The following is a 13563-nucleotide window of genomic DNA, read 5'->3' as shown; positions in this document are numbered from 1 at the left end:
CACCAACTAAATTAACAACTTGTCACCCAAAAGAATGGATTGAAAAAGAAAAATTATAACGAGTAATTCAAAATTTGATCAAACTGAAGCACAATCTTGGCAACTTTGGCTCAAATCAGCAACTCTAAAGTCATTAAGACCTCTTAAATTTATATTTAAAGGGTCGGCATCAAGTTTACCAGCACTTCTGAAATTAAGGGTGCAACTTCACAAGCTAAATGAACATTTTCGAAGAAAATAAAAAACGACAGTTCTATGTTTTCAAAAGCAAGTAAAGAGATGCATTATCTAAAATGCAGAATTTTAAAGACCAACCATAATTTTAACTGCACTTTTTTGCATTTTTATTAACTAAATTTTGAAATCTATTTTTTCAAACTGCAAATTTTAAAACCATTAAACCAAACAAGACAATATGAAATGGCTGTGTCAAAAATCAAAAGCTTCATACCCCTCTATATCAGGTTTATGGCCTGATACAGGAGTACTTCAAGGCCATATTCCATTCACGTACTAGAAAATCAAACAAAAAACATTTCCGTTCATGGATTCTATAGTTGAAAAGTAAACCTCAAACATAGCCTAATCAGAGAAAGAGCATGTGATGGCATTACTCTAAAAATATATATAAGATGTGAAATGAAACAAGAATCAACATCAAAAGATATTCTCATAAAAAAGAGAGAACAAGATGCTTGACTGCATATGAAAATTGTGGCTCAATGGTGAAAGGAAAAAATGTCAATAAGCATACATTAAGGGTATCTCTGGCCTCACCTAAACATAAACGGCTCTCCACATGGCAACATTTGTACAGTCGCGTTAACCCGAAAAACTACCTCAACATTTCATAATTTTTACACCCTTAAAAACTCGTATAGTCCTTTTATCTCCTTTGCGGGGGCATCAGGTGCATTCAACATCTGATCCTCGGCTTGCTTGATTCTATGTATAAACCTTAAACTACACAATGTACAGTTTTTCAGCACAAGCGCAACAACTTTATTTCCAGTTGGGCTCGTACCTGTCTCAATAGACAGGCAAGAGTCATATCTCTAGACATGGGGTTGAACGAGAGGAAAAGATGAAGCTCACACTAGCCTCGGTTAGCTGTACAGAACTTTTTTCCCTATGCTGCCTAAGCAGGGTGTGGAGACTGAGCAGCAATTCTCCTTTCTGCAAGCAATTTAGGTGACAAGTTAGCAAGCTTTTATAACAAGGAAGAATTATATGATCAATCAACTACAATCTTTTAGAACAATAGAAAATAAATAAATAGAAGATAAAGCTATATGGATTTCAAACATAAAACAAGTAAATACATTTTTACGCAAGTACATAGAAATACAAACTCAAGACAAAGATAACTAGGGAAGAATATATACCCCCAGCAGCAACAAGTTTCTCTACACGCGCAACAATATGCTTTCCGTAAGTGTATTTTTTCAATGCACTCAAATGAACTTTTATTCGCGAGAGGATCAGCTCACGTTGCTGGTCATCACATGTCTCCAGCACTTTTTGTACAACGTAGTTTGCAAACTGATCTTTCATCATTGCCTGGATAATAAACAAGAAATAACTAAGGAAAGATCACAAGGAAAAATGGCAAGCAATAATACATAACAAAGATATCATGCAAGAAATAAAAATTAGGTACCATGAGCAACTGAAAATTTTACTATCTTGAGGACATGCTGAATAGCTAAATGAAGAAATCAATGGACATGAAACTATATCAACATAATCAATTGCAGACCTAATGCCCAAGATGCTAAACTGTAAACTATTAAAGTATTAATTAAATGATTAACTTTATATCTTCCTATTAAGTTAAACTTTTGGGATAAGTGGTGATTTAATATGGTACCAGAGCCAGAAGTCATAAGTTCGAACCTGGACTCCACAATTCACCCCATTTTAGCTAAATATTTCACATGTTAAGCCCCACCAATTGAAAGAGAGTTTGAACCCACACGTAAGGGGAGTATTAAAGTATTGATTAAATGATTAAATTTACCTCTTCCTATCAATTTAAAATTTTAGAATAAGTGGTAATTTAACATAAACAACACTTGTTTGACTAAAGGAAATACTACAATTTTCTGATCACAGAGCTCAAGCCATCAAATAATCCATGAAAAGAAAAAATAAAACAGGTTAGCCCAATAAAAGCATTGTATCTTCTCATCCATGGATCTACTTCCTGTCATCTCAAAAAGGCGTAAACCAAAGGTCAGAACTTTCAAGAGATCATGGAATCCACAGCTTCTGATTCTAAAAGATATCATGTTCTGGAAACCTGGAGCCTGTTAAACAGAATATTTTTGCAAGTCCACAGTGAAACTGCAGTTGCCGCAGAAAAAAGAACAGATTTGTCACACCATATCACCATTCCACCACCCTATGTGAAAGTAACATCTCAAGGGGCATTTCAAGGGGCTTACATACCCTCTCTAAAAGATACAAAAGTTGATTGCAAAGAACTAGATGTCCACCATGTACGAAAATTCATAATGGTGACAGGACATTTTGGAAACTCTGACTCTAAAACCCCAAGTTCACAAACCAGAAACTTCTTGCACAACACATATAAAGGCATGTAGAGATAGGACATACCTGAAGCGGCTCATTTTCATCAGTAGAACCAAGCATCTCATTAACTAGTAACTGACGTTCAGAAGGACCACCAAAAGTTAAACACTTCTCCACAACATTGGAGGCAAATTTCTGTTGACTCATTTGAACTATCTTTCCAGCTAATTCTTTGATAATAGCAGACCGTTCATGAGGTTTTCCATGCTCCAGCACGTGCTGTTAAAAAAATGTAAGAGATCAATGAGAGAAGCATCCATGAAAACTGAAACAGATTATACTAACTAGACACATCTGGAAGGTCCAAATTTTAGAACATCTAGAACTATAAAGCAGTATTCTACAAAGAAAACTTTGGGGTGTCTATTCATGAAATGAAACAAGTGGAGCTGGCATCTGAGACACGAGCATAAATAATGATCTACCTCTGACGCAAGAGTTCCACATATACCAAAGTCTTCAACACTTGTGGAGCAAACATCTAAATAAATTCAAGAGTTCCTGATAGTATAAGCTTGGCCACAAAAATAAGTGACACACGGTGATGTTATGTTACAACTTTAACACAACAGTGGTTCCAAATCCAATTAGCAATTGAAGTAAAAGAAGATGTGAAAAAGAATTTCAAACCGTAATGGCTTTGCAATAAAAGAAGAGGGAAGACGGAAAAGTAACAGAGTAGACAGACTTCAGCAATAGAAACTTTAATTGCTAAGATTTAGGAGAATTATATAATGGAACACAAGGCTAGACGGCAGTATAGATGGAAATAACAGACTTGAAGAACTTAAGAGTAGTTAGGATGGCGCATAACAAGTACAGCAACAAAATTAAAAGCCATTATCACCACATCAAATCATCTCAAGTGAAAGCCTGCATCTGTTAAACAGCACAGAACATGAAACCCATGGCCCAAATATAACAAAGAGCATGAAATTACAAGTCATATTACTCCCATAAACTGAAGCATATGTATGACTCTGAGCAGAAACTAACAGTAAAGATCATGAACCTGAACAACATAGTTGCCATACTGATCTTGTGCCAGCATGCTAACAGCTCCTAAAATCTCATCCATAACTTTACTTTGTGTCTTTGGGTCATTGCAGTGCTCTAGTACCCTCTGCCATATGAAAAACATTGTTTTATAGAACCTATAGTTCTTAACAGTTGAAACGAGATAATCAAAATCTACAGTAACAATAAAAAGGTTCTCAACCTGTATCACCCGACAACCATACGGATGGGTGGAAAGGGTGACAACTTGATCAAAGAATGTTGAGACAATAAAGTGAATTGCATCTTCAGGAACACATTCAATACATTTCTGAATCACGTGGTTCCCATTCTGATCACGAACACAGCGCATGACATTACCATCAAGCTCTTCAACCATTATGATCTTCTGGTCCAGATCAACAACTTCTATTGCCTGAACAGTTAAACAAATCACGTTAGCACCAGAAACTTCCATTAAAAACACTCATATAATCACATCATTTTAGTCATCAGAGAATTAGATAATGATCATTGTATATGGTAGCGATCAACACAGCTTCTCTTACTCATACAGCATGATAATGAAAGTGACGGCCAAACATGGAGACAGGGATATCAGTCTCAAACACATCCATAGATATGACTGAAGCTCCATATTAAAAGGGGTATACAATAGCTCTACATTTGTGTCAAAATAACTATATTGCATCCCTGATCAATAAAAGAATTATAGTCAAATTTCAGAGATTAAAAGTCCTAAATTGGCCGAAATTGCAGAGTCCAATGAAATCCATCATCAGAAAGAATCATTACATCAAAATTACCATAAGAAATAATTTAACAGTTAAACCAAGATGAAGAGAAAGTGTTAGTGGCATGACTTTCACAGCATAAAGTATAGAGATCCATAAATGAACATTTCTTTGCACGAGATAATAACATGAAAATGCTGCCAAGTCAAAAAATTATTGATACCTTCTGGATCACTCGACAACCATACATTTGAAGGCTAAGTGTCAGTACATGACCAAAAAGCTTGTTGGCCAATTCCCTTCTCTGGGTTGGAAGTCCATGCTCAAAAAACTGTATTCAACTATCAAGTGTTACTCAATAAATCCACTAAAGAGTATTAAAAGCACAACTAAATTTGTCTGCAAAAAAGTAAAATGTTGGTTACCTTCTGAACAACATAATTACCAAACACATCAGTCATTAAAGCAAGAGCTTGGGGCATGATTTCCTGATAAACCATGTTTTTCTCATCTATTGTAGCTGTTTCAAGTTTCTGTTGAATAAATCGGCTCCCATACTGATCCGCACTGCTCATAAAAGATAGAAAACCACAGAAAGCAACTTCAGAGTTCAGAATTTGTACTATAACAATAGTCCACAACAAAATCTTTAAGCAGGACATACCTGAACACAACAACGTGACCAGCAATTTCAGAAAGTTCAAAACACTTAGTTTTATTGCTCTTAAACTCTTCTAGAAGCGAGGACGCAAAGCTTTCATCCATGTTCATTCCGGCTGCATCAAGGTGCCAGGGTCCCATGATACCCCCGGCTAAGTTCCTCATGCCAGAAGGAAAACGCATGTTCAGCTCATTATGCCTTATAGGACTACCAGGTCCAACTGGAGAGTTAGGAATAACAGAACCTGCCATTGGACTTCCAGGATAAGACATGCCAACACCAAATGCAGGATTTCCGTAATAACCATGATGATTAGACCCACCAGATTTACTGCCTAATGGAAGACCGTACTGAGACTTCTGAGGGGACAGAAGAGACCCCAGATAAGCTTTCTGGAGCTCTAGTAAATTCATGTATGAGTTACCTAAGTAGTTCCTATCCATAGAGGGATCATTGAGAGCAGCAAACTGTGCTGCATACTCAGATGACCTCAAGTACTGAAGATACATTGGATCAACAAATGGTGCCTGAACAGCACTCCCTGCCATTTGGTTGCCCATTCTACCAAGATTATGTGCTTCAGATGCAGCAGCTCCAGAAGGCAAACCCCCTGCAAGAACTCTCGAGTCCATCCCAGGGGCTCCCATAGCAGATGCTGCAGCAACATTTTCGAACAAGTGTGGCAGATTACCAGTTCCAAGTTGGTTAGCCATCATGGAAGCCAAAGCTGGATTTATGTTGTAACTATTCAAACCATAGTTAGTAAATGACGAATTTGTACCGTCTACATTCTGATACTGAGCAGTTAAGCCAACTCCACCATTAGTAGATCCTTTTAAGAACGAATTATTAGAAGAAAGAGCAGACTTTTGCAGTTCCACATGCCTATCCGAGGACGAGATGTTCAGGTCTGACCCAGGCCCATTAATCTTACCCGAATCAGAGTAAGATACTTTTGCTGATTGAGGAACAGAAGGCATATGTAAATGCCCAGTTTCTGACTTCTTTAGGTATGAATGTTGCTTGATATGATTCTGACTACCATGTAAACTGAACATATAATTTTGTTGATTGTCTACATCCTGTTCAATCTGGGATGGCAAACGGTTTTCATCATCCAGCACACCATTTGTTGACAAGTTCATGCCAGATAAAGCAGCTACCAGATCTGCAGACTCAGTGATGCTAGATGAGACACCATTAAATGAGTTCGGACTAGTAATGCCTCTTTTTTCAGATGTGCCGGTTCTGCCTCCTCCAATAGGAGTAGGGCAAGGGCTAGGAGCCCTAGCAACAAGTTGTGGATCTGGAGTGTTGCTTCTTGACAAGGAAGCTCCTAGAGCAGCAGCATAAGTATACGAAGAAGGAGGCCCCATATTTTGGACAACAGATGAGCCCTGACCATTTGCCCCAGTTCGTAAAGCATCAGAAGTTTTCAATTCACGGCGCAAATGAGCTAGCTCTGCTTCAGCGGATCCTACCGTTTCAACATTCTCATCAAAAGCATTACGGCTGGCTGGACGAGATGGAAGTCCAGTAACAGGAGATACACGTCCCAAGTCATCCTGCACAGATACTAAAATCTAAATCACCAAACGAAAAAATAAGGGAAACAAAAAAGAGTAAACTATTCAAACAAGGAAGAACTTGCACATCAGTGTAACAATGGCCATACCAAACTTGATGGTAACAAGCAAGATATACATGCAAACAAAGAACAGCAGTTCAATAATTTCGGTTCAGAAGGCATATGTCTCCACAACAAAACTAATGAAACAGATGGTTCAATAACATTACTACGTTGAACACAGAAAATTGAGAAAGGTCTTACTATAACCAATAGCAAAGAGTAGAAGAAGAGATTCAAAATAAAAATTCATGGTTAACAATCATCCTTGAATAGAAAGGATGATATATTCTTTGGCAGATGTGAAAGTCTAAAGTAATCAAAAGAGTAGCCAACTCAAATTGGCACCTAATATACATGCACGCATCTGATTAAGATTGAGAGAAAAAGTGTCATGAGTTTAAAATAGGGACCTAATATACATATATTAATCTAACCTAAGACTATCAAAGCATCAAAATTTCCAAAAGGGGTGAAGATGAACATTTGGCTTTCCACATATCAGGAACTCAAGTCAATGAATAGACGTAGGCTGGGCAACTCCTACAATTGTGGAATTTCACTACCATATGATTTCCAAATCATTTTTCATATTATTCCCATAAACAAAGGATTCAACTTGCATGTAAAATAAATTCTAGTAGTTCATGAACAATGACAAAGTCTCATCAAGAGTATATGGGCCTAGGCCTGAATGCATGAGCACAAGCCATACAAAATCCAAAAAATTCAGATATGGGGAAATAAGAAAAGTAACATGAGATGCCAATGAGCTCTAATTCAAATGGAACTTCCTCCTCACATAGAACAAGATGGAGGATGAGATTGTGGGTTCAAGACCTACTGTGTGTGTGTAGTTTGCCAATCCCAAAAACAAAAGTAAAATTACATGATAAGGGCATAGTATTTATACACAAGCTAGAAACATAAAGCTCTTAGCTATCTTCAATGTGGTTTAATTCAAAGAATGGTAAATAATAACAGAGGTAGAAGAATCACCAGTAAACTTCAAACATAAGTCTTTTAGCCTTCTTAACTCTTGAATGATCAAATTAAAAGGAAGTGGTAAGTATAGAAAAATTTAAAATGCTACTTTCTTACTTGCTTTGTGATAGCATGAACTCATTAAACTGTTTATGTAACCCAGGAAAAGCGCTAGCCACATCTGCGCTATCACTACAAAAGAATTAGTAAAGTTGCAATTGGAGCTCCCTAAAATCACTTATAAAACTCAATCTCACTTAGTAAGGAATCAATATATGACTTAAAGACTTAGCACCCATGAGCTCTTTTACAATCCAGCCACTCTATGTGGACAATTCATCTTTTCAATGTGAGACTAACTTTTTGAAGTATAACAGTTTATTACTCTGACATTCATTCTGTGTAGATGACACAATTGATTGAAAGAAATTACCAATCAGCATGACACCATTCTTGATTACACGAAAATCAATTTGTACCAGACAACTTCCAAAAGATTTTGAATTTTAAATTGATCATAGATACAAATCATGTAACTATGGTGAAGATACAATGATTTTCTTTACTTGTTCTCTCTTTCTAACTATATGTTTCTCGTGTATACATTACTTGATGAGTTGAGCCTGTTTGCGCTTTTAATGATATTTCGTTTACTTACCAAAAAAAAATCAAAAAAAGCCTATAGTGAAGATACAAATTAGAAGTTAATACCAAAGTTCTAACCAACATGGCGGACACACATCTGAGTCCCCAAGATACGGTTCAATTAGCTATATTTTCAATCACATAAACTGTTTCCTGGAAAGATACGCAATATATTCATGTCAAAGATCAATGGAGGAAGCAATAAAGTTAACAACGGACAAACCAAGGGGAAAAAAAATACTTTGATACTCAAACTACCATCAACAAATAATTGCACAAAAACAATGATCTCAGAGACCAGGACAGTTGACCAAAATTCAGAACAGTCAAAAGAGCAAATGACCTGAAAGATTTCAGCGAGGCTCTTTTGTTTGCTTCCGAGTCCCAAACCTGGCAAACCAATCAGTCCATCACCACCCCACTCTGCAGAGCCACGTCCTCTGTCGGACTCAAGCTCACTCTCTTGTTTCCTCGTGTTAAAACCTGGCGGCATGGAAAACAACGACCTACCACCACCATCATCGGCCCTATTCACTTTCCGCCTATCTCCAATCCCACCCAACACTGAACTCCCCCCTTTCATCCTTTGTGCATACCTCCAATCCTCCTTCGAAAGCAAAGGAGGCGGAAGCCGAGGGTTCAGATTCACATTCGAGTAATAGTACGAAAGATAAGCTGGATCAGACCTCAGCTCCTCCTCAGAAGCAAACTCATTCCCATTCTTACTTGCAGTAAACTCCGAAAAGGTGCTACCACTGCCGCCTCCCCCACTGCCGCCACCAAACAACCCGCCAACTGCACTCAATGAACCCTCAACAGTTGGAGGAGCTGAGCCACTTCTATACAAATTAAGCTCACGCTCAAGATCATCGGCCTCTTGACGACTACGCTGCTCGCGGAGCAACATCCCTATCTCCATATCCAAGTCATCCTCAAACGGTCCCTCGTTACCACCAAGCATGGGTCTCCGTCCCAATTCACTCAACATTCTCAAAACCTCAAATTGATCATCACCCTCTCAACAATACCCCAAGCTGATCAATACCCACTTGCCATAACCAAACCCTAAACCCTAAAACAATCACAAAATCAAAACTTTACCACCAAAACATCCTAACCCCTATATTTACAACCCCAAAATTCTCACTTTCAACCCAATCAAAACCCAAAAGTTTCACTACCAGACCTACTCCCAACTCTAAAACTATACAATCAACCATCAAAAAACATATCACAATCCCAAGTTACCGACTCCCCAAAACCAAGTTTTGCGCAGCATGTTTTCGTGTAACATCCAAAAAAATCCCACAACAATTAACTTTAACTTCTCAAAAAATAAAAAAATATCCCACAACAAATACAAACACAAGGAGTCAAAGACAAGCGTTGCGAGAAAAATTAGAGAAAACAGTGTCAGAGCTGAGGAATGGTTTGAGCGAGATGAAATAGCAAAGAGTCCAAGAGAGCAAGCGAGCTAGCACGAACGACTTAGATCAATCCGGCGGCGATTTGGGCCTTTGCAAGAACCCTTAGGGTTTTGTTCCAATGCAAAAGCCAAGGACGATTAAATACAGTGATATTAGTGATTAAATTATTTTCCTTTTTTGGGTTTTCTATTATTTTATATTTTCGGAACATCTGAAATAATTATTTCGCATATATTTTCCTAAAGATTAGGCGTAATTGACCAAGTGATAACCGACTGTTGTAGGGAAATGGCGAGGGGAGATAACGATGTTCGGTTGCTGGCTCGTGTCCCAAAAGAGGGATGTGTGACTTACACGTCAGCTCCTTAGATTCGCTGCTTTGATGGGGGCATTTCACTGAGTAAATGTGAGCTAGTGTGGACTAAATTATGGTATTTAGACTTTTTTTTTTTTTTTTTAATATCAAAATGCTTGAAAAATGACATATATTAAAATTGTAGTGTGTTATAATTGAGAATCGAGTATATTTTTATTACGTTCTTGTTTTCTATATTGTAAAAATGTTTTGACAAAAAAATTGTTTTTTAGTTTTCTGAAAAATAAAGCGTATTTACAAAGTGAAAATAAGCATTTTTTAAAGAAAATTATTTCTAACTCCTTCGGAAACATGCTACAATTTTAATAGATATGATGTGGGTTATATTCCGAATTGCAATGGCTGGTTGTATAATTTCATATGATTAATTTAGCCATTTAGGATATTAAATAACTAATTTGCTATAATGTAGAAATATATGTGTGTGACAATTTTTTTTTTTTTACGAAGTACCACTCTTTTAGCACTTACATTAATGCTCCGTTTATTTCGACGTAAAATATTTTTCAGCGTTTGGCTCGTACGAAAAAACCATCAACAGTGAAAAATTACAGGTGACGAGATTTCATTACTGGCCAGCAGAATTTCTGCCACTTTTATCGGATTTCGACTACTGTTGTTAGATTTCGGCGATAAAAGCCATAATTCAGCGGCAATGACTAGATTCAAGCTAAATTGGTCGGAATCTGGTACGGTATAGCCATATTTCAGCTAGTTTCGTCGAAATCTCGCAATTTGTGCCGAATTTCGACTAAACAAGTCGGAATCTGGCACAGTGTTGCCGAATTCCGTTCAATTTAGGTGGAATATGGTCTCCAGAATCCAACGACGGATTCAAATGTTGCCGGATTCTGGCAAACTAGTGTCATATTTTGGCACTGGCCAGATTCCAACTTGTTTTGCCAAAATCCAGCAGTGGTCGCTGACGTCGGAATCCGGTAATCGGATATCAAAATTTAGGAACCTTCGACAATAGATTCGAACTACTAACAAACTTCAATGTCCGACAATGGTGGATTCCCACAAACGTACCTACAAGATGAATAGTTTAAATCTATAAAATGATTTAAAGTTTTTAAAATCGTAAATCGTTTTTCAAAAATTAAATAGGCTTTTACGGTCAAACTGAAAATAATTTTTGTTGACCATAATTTTCAGTTGCACCAAACACTAAAAAATATATAAAATATTTTTAAATATTTTACGCCCAAACAAACTAAGTATAAACTCGACTTATCTTTTAAAGTTATATTATTTGGAATGTATAAAACAACTACTATAGGATCATTCATGCTGCCTTTATATGAAAAATAATCAGGCAATTGCAGCCGACCACATCGCGATCTTCTCCACATGAAAAGTCATAAATCCAAAAAAAATAAAAAGAAGAAAAAAAAAAACTATTCACATTAATATTGTCTCTTGTTGAACAACGAGCCTCTCAAATTAATAGGGACACATTGCACATTATCTTTTCCACAAATAAAAATTAGCTATAAACTAATTTAATTAAGGGACATGTGTCTTTTAATGTGTCTTAACGTGTGGGAAGTACATATTTTTTTAATGAGATGTGATATGTTGTCACCTCATAACATAACTATTGATATAAATATTAATTTTTATTATTATTATTATTAAATAAAAAATCACAAAACTATGTAAATGAATTGGGGTACGGTTTTGTGTTTTCTTTTTTAAAAAATCAATAGTTGTGTTTTTGGGTAATAAACTATCATTTTTTTAATAACATTATTAAAAAAGTAAGTGCTTCTGACATGCTTTAAGAACACATATCACTTTATTAGACTGATTTGTAGCTAATTATTATCCATTTTCCATTCTCCGTTCCGGTTTTTCCTTAAAGGAAAATATTGACTTAACTATTAAAGGCTTCCTGTCGGCCCTCCTTCTGGCCGATGCCATCCCGATAATTTTTAACTTGTTTTGCAAGTATTCTTTTTTTTTCAACGACCCATCGTCTGACCGTCCAAAAATATGCCACAACAGTTTCAATTTATCAGCTCTACCTAAATCATCTCTAAACTCAGACGAAAAAAATATTTAAAACAACTAAATAACTCTTAACGTGAAAATGAACTATATCTTCACATAAATGAGTATTAACGTTGAAATTTTGTTGTTCTAAGTTAAGATGCCAAGATGGGGAAAAGTTTATAAGATTAAGTTGCATTATGGAGAAGTTTGGAAGAGGTCGGGGAAGTGCTAATTATTTTTGTCATACTTGTTAAGAGAGTAATAAATAAAGAGTCATGTTAGAAACTATATTTTAATTTCATAATTATCCAGCAATATTACTGTAGCAATTTCTCAACTAAATCTTTAATCCGTCCTTGTTAACAAAAATTAAAATTAAGAATTTGTTGAAACTGTTACATCTGCATTATAAGATAATTGTGAGTTTAACTGTAGTATAATAGCATTAGTCAAAAACAAAATACAAATTGTTTTATTTTATGATATTGTTATGATCTAGATAGTTTTTTTTTTTTTTTTTTTTTTTAAAAAAAAAAAAGTGAAATCCAGTATAGAATATATAACATATATCAACTTGTTAAATTATAGCTTTTTTACAACGTTTTTTTATAATTTATGGCACGTGTTAACATGTAATATGAAGGTGTTAGAGAGTGTTAAATGCTTACAATTTTTAAGTCTAATTACATATAATCACATGCCAAAAGTTGTAAAAAGACTTGTAAATGTAACATTATTCATACACTTTAGTATACCAAGTATAAAATGCCCTTTAATATGTGTGTTATATCATGAAAAAAAAAAAGTTTTTTATTTTTTATTTTTCAAATAAAAATATTAACAAATAATTTAAAACAAAAACACTTAAAATAATTTTCATTGTCTTTTCCTTCTTTCGGTGGTCACACAAATTGCACATATATATATATATATATATATCTCGTAACAAATAATTAATTAATTATGAAAAGTACATTTTATTCATGCTATTTAGCCATACAATTAGTTGGGTAATTAATATACTTCAACTAAAACACTTCTACAATGTTTTTTCAACTAAAACAGTTATTCTTTGAACCATTTTAGTCAAAGATAGGTAGACTACAGTTATGTTGCCGATTCTAACAGTTGAAGTGACACCAACCTCTTTAAAGGCATGTTATGTTATATTGAATTGAGTAATGTTTTTTTTTTTTTTTTTATTACAATTTTTACATAATTTTTACATAACTCTAACAATTTTTTTTAAGATTAACAATTGAATATTTAGGACCCACATGTAGAAAAACAAATTTAATAATTGATCATAAAAAAAATAATAAAAAAAAAAATTAGTTAGAATTGTGCAAAAACTGTGTAAAAAATATTACTCGAATTGAATTATATTTGATTGTATTTGAAAAAGTCGTTTGGGTTGGTTTTTTAAGTTCAATTTGTATTGAAATTTTATCCGACCCATTTTTAACCAAATTCAAAAAACATTAACCTAACTCAAAAAT

The 13563-nt window shown here is 35.2% G+C and overlaps 1 protein-coding gene across 1 annotated transcript; it reads right to left on the bottom strand.

Annotated features, from left to right (window-relative positions):
* Positions 1 to 651: 651 nt before the first annotated feature.
* On the bottom strand, positions 652 to 9827 carry LOC133878354 (pumilio homolog 2-like). Its single transcript, XM_062316877.1, has 9 exons — positions 8607 to 9827; positions 5011 to 6572; positions 4772 to 4913; positions 4570 to 4677; positions 3815 to 4027; positions 3608 to 3718; positions 2620 to 2814; positions 1386 to 1560; positions 652 to 1176 (listed from the first exon to the last, which is right to left on the bottom strand). Exons 1-9 carry the CDS (start codon positions 9249 to 9251, stop codon positions 1139 to 1141), a joined length of 3189 nt encoding a protein of 1062 aa, XP_062172861.1. The 5' UTR covers positions 9252 to 9827; the 3' UTR covers positions 652 to 1138.
* Positions 9828 to 13563: the final 3736 nt, after the last annotated feature.

The sequence above is a fragment of the Alnus glutinosa genome, chromosome 9 (genome assembly GCF_958979055.1).
Source record: "Alnus glutinosa chromosome 9, dhAlnGlut1.1, whole genome shotgun sequence".
In the NCBI taxonomy this organism is placed as follows: domain Eukaryota; kingdom Viridiplantae; phylum Streptophyta; class Magnoliopsida; order Fagales; family Betulaceae; genus Alnus; species Alnus glutinosa.
The sequence above is the reverse complement of the archived record's forward strand: the minus strand, read 5'-3'. Positions and strand labels throughout refer to the sequence as shown.

Bases quoted from the DNA above. Each gene is read 5' to 3' on its own strand.
- LOC133878354 (XM_062316877.1), bottom strand. From the start codon at position 9,251: ATGTTGAGTGAATTGGGACGGAGACCCATGCTTGGTGGTAACGAGGGA. The intron at 4,678-4,771 runs GTAACCAACATT...AGTTGAATACAG, and splicing joins GTAATTATGTTGTTCAGAAG to TTTTTTGAGCATGGACTTCC. The intron at 2,815-3,607 runs GTTCATGATCTT...TTTTTTTAACAG, and splicing joins ATGGCAACTATGTTGTTCAG to CACGTGCTGGAGCATGGAAA.